General features: G+C 36.5%; 1 protein-coding gene across 3 annotated transcripts in view; it reads left to right on the forward strand.

Annotated features, from left to right (window-relative positions):
- LOC131592264 (mitogen-activated protein kinase 11) overlaps positions 1-15,471 on the forward strand; it is a 31,327-nt gene extending 15,856 nt beyond the window's left edge. The window contains exons 5-13 of one of the 3 annotated variants that reach the window (XM_058863665.1): positions 1,864-1,893; positions 2,080-2,127; positions 4,449-4,563; positions 4,687-4,758; positions 6,345-6,424; positions 9,205-9,283; positions 10,647-10,820; positions 10,900-10,937; positions 13,973-15,471. In XM_058863665.1, the coding sequence (XP_058719648.1) occupies positions 1,864-1,893; positions 2,080-2,127; positions 4,449-4,563; positions 4,687-4,758; positions 6,345-6,424; positions 9,205-9,283; positions 10,647-10,820; positions 10,900-10,913 (612 nt within the window). In that variant the 3' untranslated portion in view covers positions 10,914-10,937; positions 13,973-15,471. The remainder of the gene's footprint in view (positions 1-1,863; positions 1,894-2,079; positions 2,128-4,448; positions 4,564-4,686; positions 4,759-6,344; positions 6,425-9,204; positions 9,284-10,646; positions 10,821-10,899; positions 10,938-13,972) is intronic. The other 2 variants (XM_058863664.1, XM_058863666.1) reach the window with 2 other exon arrangements.
- Positions 15,472-16,555: the final 1,084 nt, after the last annotated feature.

Genomic DNA, 16,555 nt, shown 5'->3' on the forward strand with positions numbered 1-16,555 from the left:
TGAAAGACATGAGTCACTTTGAAAAACCACAGTCCTGATTTTTGTAGAGAGTGTCACATGGGTGAAGGGATAACCAAGTTAGTTGGGTCCTTTGGGAAATGCCTGGAAGTAGAAATTTATCCCAGCAGTGTACAATGCTGCACACAATCACTTAGGATTTAGTCTGCCTGTAAAGCCATTATTTCCTTTAATCATATCAGTTAAAATTAATACACTTTAATAACATAGGCAATTGACTCTACAGCAAAATTTTCCTCCAAAAGAATCAAAATATGTGTAAATTTGCTGATGTTTAACATGTGTTTATAAACAGAAGGTGTAGGTAATGCTTCCCATTACTAGGTGCTAAGCTTTTAGACCAGTATGGGTTTTCTTGAGGTATAAGCAAACAGAAAAGAGAGAGGTCAGCAGTTTTACTAGCTAACTTAACAGTAATTGATATTTTAGACATGAAAAATAATTATATGTTTGAAAGCAAGCCATGGTAAATACTGGCTCTGAAATATACTTATTACATGATTTTCAGCAAGTCACCTTGTGCCTGAGACAGTAATTCTTATTCATGCATGCAGGTTCTGTCACTTAAGGTACAGATTGCAGTGAATAAAAATTGTACAACTGAGCCCTTAATTGTTTTGTCTCATTTATGTGAGTTAATAGCTTATTTAGGAAGATGGATTCTGGCATTAATTATCCTGCTTGTGGTTTTGAATATAAGTCTAAGTTGTGTCAAAGCTAAATAATAGTAAGAATCTGCTCTAAGTGAATATTAATTTCAGAAATGCACTCAGGTGCATTTTTGGCTCTGTTTCAAAGGGGAGGGGTTGCTAGTGGCTCCTCTCCTCTGGAATTGAAATTCTCATGAAATTCTCATGTCTCATTGGTCAAAGAACATTTGATCCTGTATATGACTGCTTGGTGGCACCAGGAGGGGCTGCTGTGGTTGTCTCAGCAGTGCAGGGATGCGGCTCCTTCTGTTGATAGCAGTGTTTTGGCTTCCTGTTCATTCAGCTGCTTGCAGCTGCTGTGAGAAACATTGAGAAGTGACCCTGCCTTCTGATAAACAGTTCTTAGGTCTGGAACACGAAGAATGCCCTTGCGTTCTCTTTGAGTTTTCCCAGTTCCTATACAGGTTTTGTGTATAACCCCTTCTCCTAAAAGAGGTGAATTCACCTCTGGAGAATAGAAGGTTTTCAAGGCCCTCCTCATGCTGGTTGATAAGATCATAGATAAAATTGCTGTTAATCCTAACTAGAGGATGATAGGCAATGACAGAGTAAGCAGTTCTCGATTTTTTATTTAAATGTTTTATGTAAAATTGCAGAGACATAAAATAGCTGCTGAAATACCACTTTGAAAGTGGATCTGAAGTAATGCTGTGGCTTAGGTGGTATTTTGATCACTAACCTGTCCCAGAGAACAAATGTGGCTGCTTTCACCCACATCAGTGTTCACAGTATGGGAAGGTGACTTACAGCATGTAGGAGTCAACCATGCTGCTCCCTAGGCCACTGATTTCACTAGCCACTAGCTGACCAATGAACAGTGGCTATGGACATCCAGGGAAGGCTAGAACAAATTCCAAGTTGGTAAGAGTCTTCATACAGAAGAATCACTGTAAGTGCTGCCTTTCATGGTAGAATCTAGATTTCATTGTTACCTTTCTTGAAATACCCAATTCCAGGTAAGACAAAACAGGGAGGTTTTGAAGTTTGACATACCTCTGATCTGCAAACATGGCTTGACATAAGTACTATCTGTATACAGATCAGTCAGTCTCAGAAGCAAAAACTAAGACAAGTGGCTTCAACCTCCCTTCACCTTCAACTTCAAATCTTACCTTTGTTTTGTTTTGTTTCACAGTATATTCACTCAGCTGGAATCATCCATCGGGTGAGTTCAGTCTTTGAGGTAATGAAAATGAGTGGAGTGTGTCCCTCTGTGCATCAAATGTGTTACAATATATTTTAAATATATACATATATATATATATATATATATATATATATATACACAAATAGTTACAATATATTTTAAAAGGTTGAAGTAGTAGGTGACTAACTCTGTGTTCTGTTACAGGACCTAAAGCCCAGTAACCTAGCTGTAAATGAAGACTGTGAATTGAGGGTGGGTATCATGCTGTTGTAACAAAGACTGTTGTAGAAACTCTCAAGATGACAGTTTTCTAAGAAAATGTTAGTTACTGTTCTTATGGCTCATTCCATTAATTTCAACTGTTTGCTACTTGCCCATTCCCAGTGAACATGTGTTTTCTCCCAAATGTTAATTTAATATGAATGAAAATATCTTTGCCAAATCCCTATGTACCCCACAGATGGTACATAGATAATAGTTTGGCCCCTGAGTGAGTACTTAACTGAGTATATCTTGAGAGTCTGACCTGTGATATGTATCTGCATCTGCCATGTATAGATAAAGTCTTGTAACAATTTTCATTTTTGTATCTACAGAACGTACAAGGTAAATTAAATTATATATACCAGTATTACCAGTTACAGGCAGTAAAAGAAACAAACCAAAAAACCCTACCAACCAGAAAGAACTCTATAATCCTTGCTTCCCAAATGCTATTTTGTTGTACACATCTATATAAATGCATCTCGTGATGCGTCTGTGTGATATGATACTACATAGTAAGCATGAGACTCTGAAGGAAATGATGTCTTGCAGCTTTCTAAGCCTTTAAGCTTAAGAATGAAAAGTTAAATACCTCTCTATGACAGCCAGAAACATCTTTATTCCTGTTTCTAAGACTGATGTAATCACTTTATTCCAGCTGCAAGGGATTTAAGAAAAGACTCCAAATACCACAAGATCAGCAAAAAATCACAATAATGAGTAAGAGTAGTGCAGTTAGGTTCTTGCACTAATGCGGATCTGTGGTGAGAAACTGTAGTTCCTGTTTGATTTAGTGACACTTGCAGATGCTCAGCAAGTTTCATTATTATCTCTTTAATGTCTTCATGCATGTATGTTCAGCATCTGTGGAATTTTGTGGGTCATCTGTCTTTGATCGTGTACTCTAAAATGTGTACTGTATTTTTGTACTGTAAGTAAAGGAGACTGTTTTTTTCTATTATTATGAAATCTGTACACCTCCCTGTCTAGCATTTGTTACACTGCTCTCTGCTTTGTTTATATTTATAGCTTTACTTCCTCAAATTATTTTTAATAGGACAAACTAGTAGATATTTCCAAGTACTAACAAAAAGGAAATAGAAGCAAAAAACAAAAAAGGAAAGTGTGTGTGTGTGTGTGTGTGTGTGTGTGTCCACATTTGATGGAAGGAATCAGCTGTTAAGGAAGAATATTGCCAAAATCTTTATAAAAATAAGGGCATTAGTGTTTGAGTTTTGTGCCTTTATTTGTTCTTGTTTGCCTCATGCATTTTTCTTCCCTTACTTAAGAAATAAATTATGCTTTTAAACTATATTGGAAGATCTTAATTATTTATATCTTAATATTTTTTTTAGGCTTTTTATATCTTTTAATTGGATTATAACTGAGAAATTTTGAATTATGCTCTTGAAATTTTCTTATTCCCTATGAAAAGGATTAGCCATCAGCTTAATAAATAATCCTGGATCTCATCACAGGAGATACTCAATGATCTTACTCACATTCCTATGTGAAGAGTGCTAGCTAGCTCAGATGACTGACTTAACACACTGAGGCTCAGATGGTACCCTTTCAGGGCAGTCTCTCTTAGAGCAAGGGTCCATAATTAGTGGGACATTGGCTAACCAGAGAATACAACAGAAAGCAAAGAATCAAGCTGGGAAAGTTCAGTTGAAATAATTTCCCATCAATGTAAACTTAGCATCTGGAGGGGAGCACTTTGCAGTCAAGCCTCTGTGTACATAAACAGAGATCCTTTGTTTATTTTGGTGGGCAAGTTCTACTGAAAACAAATGGGGTGTGATTTAAATTTACATTGTTACACAGGATATCAGTTTCTCTCCTAGTAGCATCAGGATAATGTGTGATTTGAGTAAATGCTTAAGAAAATTAGACAACAGAAATTCAGCAGATTTTTTATCAGCTTATTTGGTCTTAAATGGCCACTGGCACTTGCTGTTAGCATTTTACACAAACACTCCAAGTTGATAATAATATTTCATTTTTTTATAGCAACAGTTTATTTTTAGTAAATGAATGTGAGTGGAAAACTGAACTCAAGGCAAAGTATAAAGTCTGTCTTAGAGGACAAAATGCCAGGTTCATTGCAGTGGAAATATCTTTATGCAGCACCAGAGGCTGCACGGATACAGCAGGGAGAGCAGATGAGCTCATCTGCAGTGCTGCTGTTTTATTTCACCAATAGCAAGGGATTACAGAAAACTCAGAAATGAGTAATGGGAAAATCAGGACCTGTAATAAAAGTAAAAGGGTTTTTTTTAAATTATTATTTTATTTTTATTCTGTAGATTTTGGACTTTGGTTTAGCTCGTCAAACTGATGATGAAATGACTGGATATGTTGCAACAAGATGGTACAGAGCTCCAGAAATTATGTTAAACTGGATGCACTACAATCAAACAGGTAAACTGTGAAGGCTTGTGTTTTGCTACAGCTGGGTGTAGTGATAGTTTTAAACCAAGAAGCAGCTGTGTTTAAGGATCTCTTTGATTCATTGTGCACATTTATGTCTCTGTTTTTTGGCAGTTGACATATGGTCGGTTGGATGTATCATGGCAGAGCTATTGAAGGGAAAGGCTCTATTTCCAGGAAATGATTGTATCCTTAATATAAAACTTAAAGTACAACTAAAAAATACTCTCTAATTCTTCCTCTTCTTTTCCCCTAAGGACTTGAGTGTTTCTATGGACATGGTTTTGAGGTAACAAACTTATAAAAGAATAAATAATTTTCTAATCTTTCAGTTCAGTGAAAATGACAACTGAATGTGAGACCCACTGGTAGGATAAAAGCCAGTAACAGATGTTCCTAAACATCAAAAAGTTACATTTATTCTTTTGTGTATCTGTATTTAAATAATAACTTAGTTACAACAAGGTAGATTTCTTCCATGTGTGGATCTTATTGAAATAACATATGCTAAAACTGAAGCTGAGTAAAGGTACTATTTTTTTTAACAAAACTCTCCTTTTGAGAACTCCTTTTAGGCTGAAATTTCCAAAAAATGCAAATGAGTTAACTTTTAAATAAAAAGTGAATTAATAGGTCTATTGTGTCCTGTTATATTAGAAGAAGCCAGTAGTTCCAGAAATGCCACAGGAGCAACAAAGCCCTTTCTTTCCTGCAGCACTGTGCCGTGGTCCCTGATGGAGCATCAGGGATTTCCATTGGCATTTCCTGTGCTGGCAGGAGCAAAAAAGAGACGTTTCTGAGGGGAGCAGTAAAATAATAAAAGAAAACTGAAGAAAAACACAAAATAAGGAATGAAGAAACAACTGCATCAAGCTTTTATTATGAGAAACGAAAGCACATTCTTCTGTATTGAATATTGACATTTGTTGGTACTCTGAAACCCTTCAAAAAACAAACACTTCTGTTAATACTAAGCATCATGACATTAGAATTGCCTGAAATAATTTTAAGAGAGCTGAGACCAAGTCTCCCCACTGGCCTTTCTGTTGTGTTCAGCATCATTAGACTCTATAACCACAGGCATTCTCCAGGTGCACCATCACTGGGAGAAGACTGTCCTCAGACTTCATGTAATCATGTTTGATTACATGATATGTGGTATTTTAGAAAATCAATATACCTAGTTTGCAAGAAATAAGATATTTCTGTTGTTATAAAATACTGTCTACAACTGTATGATGATATCAATTTAAATAAAGCTGTAAAATAATATTGAGTTTCTATAAAAATGTAATATAATTTACAGGTCCAAGATGACAATGAAAAATTAACATTTTCAAAGTTTTTAATCTTGAGACCTATATAAAACAAATTTTTAAAGGTACCAAATGAGAATTTTTCACTCGCCAATCTGCAGATTAGTAATCTAGGCCTATGAGCTGTGTATCATATTAGACTGATCTTCAGAAATCCCTCAGCTGAAACATAAATATGCTATTAAGATTAAGCTTAAGAATATATTAAATTGGGAACTAGGACAAAAAAGTAATATTTTTCATGGAGCTGACATACCTGACGAGTTAATATAGTACATTAGAGAATTTGGTACTCCAGGACTAAGCTTAAGCAGGTATGAATTGATACCCTTCCATGAGCTATGGTGGAATTGTCTTGCTGAATGGTTTTAAGTGTCTTAGTTAAATGCATGGAAGCTCATTAATTGTTTAAACCCAGAAGGACTGTGTGCTGTTTATTTCCCTGAAATTATGCAGATATTGATCAACTAAAGAGAATAATGGAAGTTGTGGGCACGCCCAGTTCAGAACTTCTGAAGAAGATATCATCAGAACATGTGAGTTCACAGCTTCATCTAGTTAACTGACTTCCTGTCATTTTTTCTCTAACTGGCATTGTATGTCACTGCCTTTGTTACACAGACACTCAGATTTGGAGATGAATACCTTAAAATGATGTCTGGGTTTTGCTGCTAGAATGCCACCGTTCAAAAGATATGCTTTTGGAGGCATCCAGATGCCTTGAGTGTCACCTGGATAAATTTTCATACTTGTTCTCAAGTACTCAGTTTTTGTGAAGAGTTAAGAAATTAGTCCTGATGATTTTTTAAATGGCTTATAATTAAATTATTCCTAGAATTTAAAAAATTCAAACCAGTGCTCAGCATAGAGCATTATATTGTTGCTATTAAATCTGATGTCTTTGTAATTTTTATGCTCTCCATTGTTGTAAGGCTCCTAAACAGAGATGTATCTGAAGCAAATAATGTGTTCTGCATGAGTGCTCTATTTAGATCCATAATTTGAAAATAATTTTATTCATCTCTCTAAATGTTTGTGTGAGGTCCAATTTCTTCATGTTTGTAGTTAAGAGTGGGCTTTTTAACTTTCCCTGTGCCTTCTTTAAAATAGTTATCTAGTAAATGAACAATTTCCACTTAATTTCTCTGCTAAAGTGACACTTAAAAGATTCATTGTAAGAGTAACTGGGGATAGCCAGAAGTGTAGTATTGTTTGATAAAGACAGGTGACAGGCACAGTGTAAGAGTTCAGCTAAAGACCAGCACACAGATACCTCCTGAGCTGCAGCTGTTTTCTTAAACCTCTTCTGTATACACCTCAGACTAATATTAATGGCTGTTTCTCAGCTTGTGTATATATTGACAGGTTTCCTTTGACCTTGCTAATGAATACTCTAGCAGGTTAAGTAAGCAGGAGCAGTAGGAGAGCCAGAGCAACCCTTTAGTTCTGGAAGATCCAAGCATAATGAAACCTCATCATCACAGGCCAATACACAGTCCCAGTTTTTGGGTACCCAGCACCTAGGAATGGCTGGGGCAGGAGGCTAGCTAAGCATCCATCCTTTTGCCAGGCACTGCATCAACCAACAAATCTCAGACCATGCTGTCTCAAACATAGATCTTTGTATAGTCTCACAGGTCCTTTTGTAGCCTTCACGTGTTACTAAGATCCTGCAGGTTTTGCTGTAACACATTCACAGTGGTGTATACAAACGTGTTACTTACCCACAACTAGTGAGCTTTTTGATTGTGAGAGTAACACCCTAAATACTTACTGGAAATAGTACGTGCTTTGTTCTTTTAATTTCTTGTGTTTCAGAGCATACCTCAGTGAGGTACAGGAATCCTGAAACTATTTTATTTGGGCTAATTGTACCTTTAGAGCACAGGCAGAACACAAAAGCCAGGTTAATGAACAAGAGTCCTGCTACGTTATCTCTGGGCTGCTGCTACCTGATTAGAGGAGCAATGTCAAAGGAGAAGGCATACCTTGCTTGGAGGTAATTTCCAGCTGCAAGGGAGTTTCTTCATTCTAGTTCTTCTTTATCATGTAGTTTGGCCTTACTGTTTAAGTATTTCTTAATGCAGCTTGCAGACATGGACAATTTTTTAACATTCCTGTAACAGCAATGTCAGAGATTTGCTGAAATGCCAAGTCTATTTTCAGTTATAAGTACAGGATTAAAGAACTGGAAACTAGAAGATCAACCTCCTTGGATGTTTCAGCACAAGATACTGAGGTCTTTGCAGTGTTTCACATTAATATGAGTTTAAATGGTAATTGAATTTCAGAATAATTCAAACATTGGGATTCTCTTGGTCAGGTTTCTGTGCTGAGTATATAAGCAGAGGGGAAAGGCTAGTAATTTAACTTTGATAGGTCTGTGTTGTTTTCAAAGTATTTCTGGGCAAGGTTGGAGGTAATTTTCAGTGCATCTTGTTCAGTCATGTTAGGATTAGTTGTTGATTAGTTGCTGTTTTCTATAGGCCAAGGATGCTTAGTTAGCCTTCTGCAGATAGTGTCCTTCTGACAGGACTGCTAAATGTGGAGAGACATTTGTGTAAGACAAACACATTTTAAAAGGGTTAGGATTTGTCCAAAGACCAGCTGAAGTTTTTTATGGATTTAGGGAATAGTCACCTGCTTCTTTTTTGACAATTCATTTTCAGAATTCCCTGTTCTTTCTGATCCAAGTATGCAACCTCTTGCCAACCTATCTACCTCAGCCTAAAAATTTGTAGTTCATGTAGTGTCAGGCTGACATTTGTGGATCCTATATCCAGACAGGCTTTTACTAGATCAGTTTGGATGAGCCTTTCACAGCCACAGTGAAAAGGCAAGGTCTAAATTCTGTTAAACATCTGAAAATCTGTTCCCATGGAGTATCAGAATTTATTCTTTGGTTAGTGAAGCTACATCTCACCAGAGAAGAGAGAGGAAGGAAGGCTGCAGGTTGAAATATGCCACTTTGCTGAGGGTAACTGAAAGATGATTTAGGGTGCAGTTTCTGATTGAGCATTACATGCATGTGTTCCCTGGGGATATACTGCAATGAACCAGTAAAAGCACAGGTGAAAACTAAAGTACTAACACTCAAGCCTTAAACCAAAATGTGCCTGCTTAAAACTACCTTGCTTATTGTCCAGTATACAGGAGTGGGTGTTTGAAACAAGGTCATACATTGTGGTTTTATATAAAGAGGATTTCCCATGTATAAGAAACATCAAAATAATGTCTGGTTTTTTAGAGTTGATGTGGTTACTGTTGAGCAATATTTAACCCTCTTGATACAGTATGTGTATTGACTTATTTCTAGGCAAGAAAATACATTGAATCTCTTCCACATATGCCTCAACAGGATTTGAAAGCAGTGTTTCGAGGTGCCAATCCATTAGGTAAGAAAGTCAGACTGACACAGATAAAATTTTTCACTAACATAAGAACTCAAGCATTCCTTGAATTCCATGCTGTATGATCCCATATAACAATGATCAGACCAGTGAGAAAAGCATTGCTTAACCTTTCAAATTGAGACTGTTTTCCCTTCATGAAGCCTGTGTCTTTTTGTTTCTGGTGGAGATTACAGGAACCTCCTAAAGGGAAATGGACCATGGATGAAAAGCAAAAGCCAGCTGTACGTAGCAGAAATAAATAAAAATGTCATGGGGTCTAGATTAGAGACATCACTTTTGGCTCAGGAAAGCAATGAGCTGTAAATTTCTGGCAAGCAGAAGAATATACCAGGAAGTATAGCTGTTTGAGTGACCCTTTGGAGTATTATTTCCTAGGAAGATATGAGCCATTGTTGGACACAGGATACTGGGCTGAGGCAGATCTTTGATCTGATCCTGTATAATTGTACTTCTGTGTAATCAGTTGGTTCTGCCTGTGAAAAAGAGATGTTTTATGAACATTTTCTTGTGACATAAAAAGGAGACACTTGAGTCATCAGAGCCATCTCACTGCAATACCAGGTCAGTTCCATCAAGTGCACAATACAGGGTAGTATTGTGAGTTAAAATGCATTGAATTAATTTTGTGTATTAATATAAATTTTATTCTTGCAAGTAGTTTAGAACACTTTAATATTAAAATATGGGATTTATTTGCCTGATGTACATGAGAGCATGCTACATATTAATTGCATAAAGGCAAATTAATGCCAATGCTTATATGAAAGCAGTAAAAAAAATAGTATTTTAAATAGTTATGTTAAAATTTCCATAAAACCTAATTTCAGCCATACAACTCTTTCTCCTTTCTAGTATGCTTCAAGTGTCAACTTCAAACACATTTTGTTTATGCTAGGTCCTGTGAAGTTGCTTTGGGGTTTTCATCTGGTCGTTTCATTAATGCAGCATATTAGAAGTGTAATCTCACACTTTATTATTCACAAGTCACTTAGCTTGGTCCTGATTAGTGCAAACTTAAGCACACGATGCACAACACAAGATAATACCCTATAAGCATACGTGGATCTTTTTAGAATTAGGTCCTTGGATATCCGAAGAGGTGAATCAAATCTCCAGTTGACTATATTGAACCTTTGTGTATGCCACAAGGAAACCAGAAGCTTCCTTCAGTTCTTTTGTACTCACAGTACAAAATCTTCTAAACTTACTTGTTGCCTAAATTTTGCAAGTAATATTAATTGTGTTTAAGGTGAGTGAGAATAGGTTGTGTGTAAACAGTTGCCTTTTATGGTCTCTTCTGTGAAAAAAACTGTGAAAAGGAACTGTGTTTCTGTTTTTGCCTTAGCTGTAGATCTTCTTGAGAAGATGCTTATTTTAGACAGTGATAAAAGGATCACAGCCTCGGAAGCACTTGCACATCCCTACTTTGTACAGTATCACGATCCAGATGATGAACCCGAGGCTGAGCTGTATGACGAGTCCATAGAGAACAAGGAGCGAACCATAGATGAATGGAAAGGTATCAGAACTGCATGCACTAGTTTAGACATGTAGCAGAAAAAAGCCTTACTTAAATAACAGTTTTCCTCCATTTCTAGCCAGAGGAATTTGAACTTTTAAGCCTCGGGCAAACAAGGTAAGTTCATATGGGTGCTTGTGGGAGTAAACAGGCAGAAAGGCTTTCCGGATTTTGCCCACTCCCCCCTTCTGTCATCTCCTTACTAGATTCCTTGTACCAGTGAAAGTTTAACTAAAAGCTTATGCTAGCTACCAGGTAATCACAGATTCTGTTTTGCTTTTAGTTTTCTAGGTCAGACCCCCAGCTGAAGTAACTGTCCTGGGGCAGGTGACACTACTTGGGATTCTGGTTTAGTTCTGATCAGAACTGGAAAGTAATATTGTCCACATAAATGTGTATTTTGTTAATAATTTTTTCGATCGCAAAGGAATTGTGATTAATAACTACACCCGTTTGAGATGCTTGCAACATAATCATATTGCACTGCAGTATCACGGAAGTAAAGTGGCACAACACTAGATTGCAAGTACACTGAAAAGTACAGTCCAGTTTCACCACTGTCTAATGAGGACATATGATTCTAAAAATTCCTTACTAGAGATTTTAAATTGAGAATAATGTTGCGGAAAACTAATTGTTTCTGTTTATCAATAACGGTCTTTTCCTTGGCTTAAGATGAAATATGTCTTCTATAAAATAAATGTCCTTTTTGTTTCTATTTGCATTTTCTGTAACTTTTACTCAGCAAAGATTCAATAAAAATGTATTATTATAGTGGTTATGTTTATGATGAAGAATACTCTCGTGTCTTACTCATGCCCATCCACTTGTGCCATGTTTTATCCTGGGCATCACAGGGGAGAAAGCAGGCTGTCTACAGCAAATGTATCTTAAAGAAATATAATAGTGGAGTCATGGCTCTCTCTACAATAAGTCAACATCCTAGAGCCCTGGAAAGGCTTTTGTAGAAGCTGAGTGGTCTGACAAACAAGAATTGACTGGTGTCACTTACTCTGTACACATCTCCTTTGCAAAACCTGGCAGCACACAGGACCACCCATACATGCTGTTTGTTGTTCATTTGCTGTTGTACTTAGGAGTGGATGATTTTACTTCTGCTGCTTTTTTAGTTGCCTGAGTCTTTAACAGGAAAGTTTCACAATTTCTGAGTCATGAAGTGGATTTCTGTTTGTGATGAAATTCCATTGAAATTATTTCAGGAACCATTTTAGTTTAACACTTTCTAAACTGAAATGAGGACATGAAGGTGAATTCTCTTGGAAGGGCAGTGTCATATTATTTATCACTGCATTTATCATGTATCGTTTTTTACATCACTTACTTTGATGGAACTACAGGTCAAATTCCTTCTTTATTCAGGTTTGAAAAAAGTCCTGAGACAAAAATCTCCAAACTTGCACAGCAGGGTTTGCTTCTTTTCCTTCTTCCCTCTGGCCATATTTTTATCTTGGGGAATAAATGTTTTATTTTCAAGTACAGCATGTGCCACATTTAAGTAAGATGATGTAGTGTTGATGAAATATTGACCCAATTTCTCAAGATGTCACTGGCATGTTTCTGCTCTTTTTCTGTTCAAGTTAAATACCAGTGGTGCCTGATCTTGAGGGACTGAGCACCAAAGTAAAATGAGATTTCAGACACTGTCTTATACATTATGCACTTCAGAGTTTTCTTAGCTTCCATTGCATGCTGCTAAGACTTGCAGCCCAAGATCATAGATTTCTTACTGACACGTTTAATCAGTTAGAAAATATTTCAAAATTTCAGAGGCCAAGAGTATGCTATTCAGAGTTGTATACATTGCTATACATTCTCTCTTTAGATGTTGCTCCAGTTGCACATATCTCTGATGAGTAGGTACAGTGAGAAATGGGTAAAGAGCTTAATAAACATAAACCATGCAGCCAGTGAGAACAATTCCTAATGCAGTTCCAGGTGTCCGATTTGTGAGGACACTGGCTTCTCCAAGTTCAGTCAGCTGTAGCTCCTCCCTGGCTGCCTGTAATTCTATGTAATAGTCATAAGTCAGTCACTCAAAGTCACCTAACAAGTCCTCCGATGCCCGGAGTTCTGCACACAGAATTTCCTTCAGAGAAATCTCTCACTGAAACTGGCACACACATCACTGTACACAGTGGTACAGCATAACACAACCAGAGCATAAGCAAGATTCATTCTCAAGATCTTTTTCATACTATGTAGAGGATTCCTAGGTATGCTTGCAGGCATAGCAGCTGTCTCAGACAGAATTACTTAATAAACAAGCTAATAGCCATGAGTTTGATATGATTTAAACATCACTGTTTGGAAAACAGAACATGAAGTAATGCCATAACCTGAAATTAACCATATGCTAACAGGATTTGGTCCTTAAAAAGCAGCATCTAATTTGAGAAAATACGGAAAAGGTATCCACTGACAACATATTCCATTAATGCCTAAGACAGAAAACAGGACGTGACTATTAGCATTAAAAGATAAAGGGTTATTCCCAAAGCAGGGTAAAACAGCAAGTAACCCATGTTTCTAGTTATTGATGAATATAGAATTTTCTGATAAAAGCTGTTACATGCTTCTAAGACAAAAAGAAAATTTTTTTTCAGAGTACTGTAAAATTAAGTCAGCTATAGTAAAACATTAAAAAAACCCAAAATTAAACAACAAATAAATGGGATCCCAAGGAATTAGCACAGAATTGCAACTAATATATAATTGAAGGCAACTGACTGAGAGATGATAAAGAATGTTCTCCACAGTTAAAAGTGTATATTTTAAAACCTATCTAGGTTCTTTTAAAGATTCCATGTTCCATTACATAATGTCTTTCATTACATCATTTTGGCAGGTCATCTGACAGCATAATTGATGTTTTCATTTCAGGGCCTGTGTGTTTTAGTAATTAGTTGAAGGGGACAGTCATGTTGTACAATAATAGTGTTTGTGAATCTAATTTGTATCTGAGGTTAAGAGGAGGATTCCTAGTGAATTCAGTCTGGTTTTGGATCTGGATGCTAAAAAGGCTGGAAAAAAACTACAAGTCACATGTATCTGTAGAACTGTTTTGTCTGGAATATTTTTCTTTTGAAGAAAATATCACCTAACTCTTCTCTCTTCCTTACACCCCTCCACAGAACTTACCTATGAAGAAGTGAATAGCTTTAAACCACCTGACTTAAAAATGGACAGCCTGGAGATAGAACAGTGAATACAGGCAGCTCTGTCTTACCTTGCTGCACTATGAAGACTGTTAAAATATAACCATACAATTTAACCTGTGGTCAGACATAGATTTTACTATCCAAAGATGTTGGAGGAGATGTGGAAACACAGATGCATTAAACAGAAGCCAGATGTTGTCTGTTTTGGGTGGGGGGGTTTTTTGCCTTGTAATATGAATGTATTCCCGACTCAAAAAGGATGGTAAAGAACTGCTTCATTCTGACAAAATTATGCACTGAGTTCTGTCAAGCTGTGTGTTCTGCATGTTTCATTTTATCAGTTGTATTGCCAAAATAAAGGTGACCTTTTAAATTAATTTTAAAATTGTACATTTAAAGCATGAATGTATACAAACATAAACAAGAAGTCCATACAAGCAATCCTTTTTTTTTTTTTTTTTTGTGGCATTTTATCTGTCTGTTTTTGTACTATTTATAGTTAGTGCCTTTATGAAGAGAGGGCGTGGTAGTGAGATAGACAGAATATGCATATGTAGTCATATCTGTGGTGGTCCTACACATGTACTGGATGTCTCTCAAGCAATCTTAACACCAGTTGAAAGTCAGTAAAAAAATAAATCTTCCTCTTCTCTTGCCATTCATGTGTCTGTTCTCATTATTTTCCAGAGGTATTTTTTAATCTGCACAATACCCATTTGTGAGACAGTTTTACTGCCCGATGGTGTTCCTCACCATGCCATTGCTGGACTGTTGGTGAGTTTGCCTGGGTTTACAGGAAGGTGCCTTGAAGGTACTGCAGCAGAATTCTGTAGACTTCTGCAAGCTTCAGCAAAGGCTGTCACAGATGGCAGTGCAGGAGTGCTCAGTTCAGTTCACAGCTTTGAATTAAATATTCCACATTGTCTTATTTTCCTTCACAAAATCCTTGGGAAAGTAATCTAAAAACTGCTATTGGAAGACGTGACAAAACAAGTAGATTCAAGAATTTGACACATTCGCATTGGAGTTTCTTTCCAAGCAAAATTCTAAAGGTTTTCTGACTCTGAAAAGTTGGAAAATTAAATAAAAAATTTCAGGATACATCAAATACCAATAATTTTTTAAGAATTAAATTTATCTGATTCCTCCATAATACTGTATACAGGAACATAGCATGCATAATGCTGTAACAGGAACATCCTTTTGGCACAAGGCCTCATCTATTGTATTGGCTGTGTCTTTCTACACACTTGTGATTCACAGCTGTTTAATGTTTAATTTGTGTCTTGTTCTTGCTCTGTCAGAGTCTTATTTGGGTGGTAGCTTTTTATAATATTTAGGTTCTCTGAAACTTTTGTCATATTCAACTGTATAGCAGCTATATAAAGTAATGGATTCTACTGCATTTACTTTCCTCTGTATCTTTTCTATGTTAAAATAAAGGCTTTTTCTTAATAAACAGATTCAAAAACAAAAAATCAAGACCAAGAACTTTGATTTTTTTCAGAAATAGAAATAGGCATTCCATCTAGAAAACATGCTTCTAATTTGTGGACTAAGTGATAGACTGTTTTGGTTATATTGACCAGTTATCCATTACTTGCATCCAATGAAATGCAGCCACTTGTATTCAACTTTCCCTAGGGCATATTTATCTGGAGGTGATGCCTGCATAGATTTCTTGCAACTCCACTGCAGTGCTGTCAGCCATTATTCCTTTGGCTTCCTGTGAAGCTGGATGAGGCCTGTAATGATCATGCAATGACTGAATTTCATGCTGAATAAAATTAGTCTGACTACATAATGAAAATATTCACTCAGTCACATCTTAAACTTTTTTTTTTTTTTTTTTAATTTGTTCATTTGCCAGTTAAAACTAGCTCAGTGCTTTATTTTCTCTGGAATCTGATACTGAGCTTACAAGCCTATTCAGCAGCTCCATTTCTGTTGTAAGGGCTAGGATGAAGTAAACAGATTTCACAAGAACTTTTCATGTCTGACAATAACTAATTTATTATAGGGTTTGTCCCTTCATTTGTTAAATCTGGTTTCCTGGCTCTGAGGGTGGCCATTGTCAAATGCTTCAAAGGATGCATAAAACTGGTTGCCATAGCTCTGCCACTTGAGGTAGAAAGGTTTATGTTGCTTCCAAATTTTGTTTTTCTTGCAACTCTGAATCTTCCTTTCAATATTTTCTTTGCCATTCAGAGATGCAATTTTTTTCTAGGAGATAAATTATGTAGGAAGAATATGGTCGTAGCCACATTTAAACTAATCAAAGGTGACAGTAATGGGCAACAATAGCTCAGCCCTTTCTAATGAATTACCATCAAAACCTGTAAATCATCTCATTTTATTCTAAAGAAAAACAGTAGGGAGACAGACATCTTTTTCCTAGATGTGCAAAATGAAGGCAATTACTCAGACCTCAAAACCCAGTAATTAAAGTGTTTTCCTGGAGTAGGTAACCAGCTCCCTTGTGGCAACCCAACATGAGACTACAATTTGATAACTTTATCAGTTTACAACAGCAGGAGAGGGTAATTGGAAAGCCAG

Source organism: Poecile atricapillus, chromosome W (assembly GCF_030490865.1).
Source record: "Poecile atricapillus isolate bPoeAtr1 chromosome W, bPoeAtr1.hap1, whole genome shotgun sequence".
NCBI classification, from domain to species: domain Eukaryota; kingdom Metazoa; phylum Chordata; class Aves; order Passeriformes; family Paridae; genus Poecile; species Poecile atricapillus.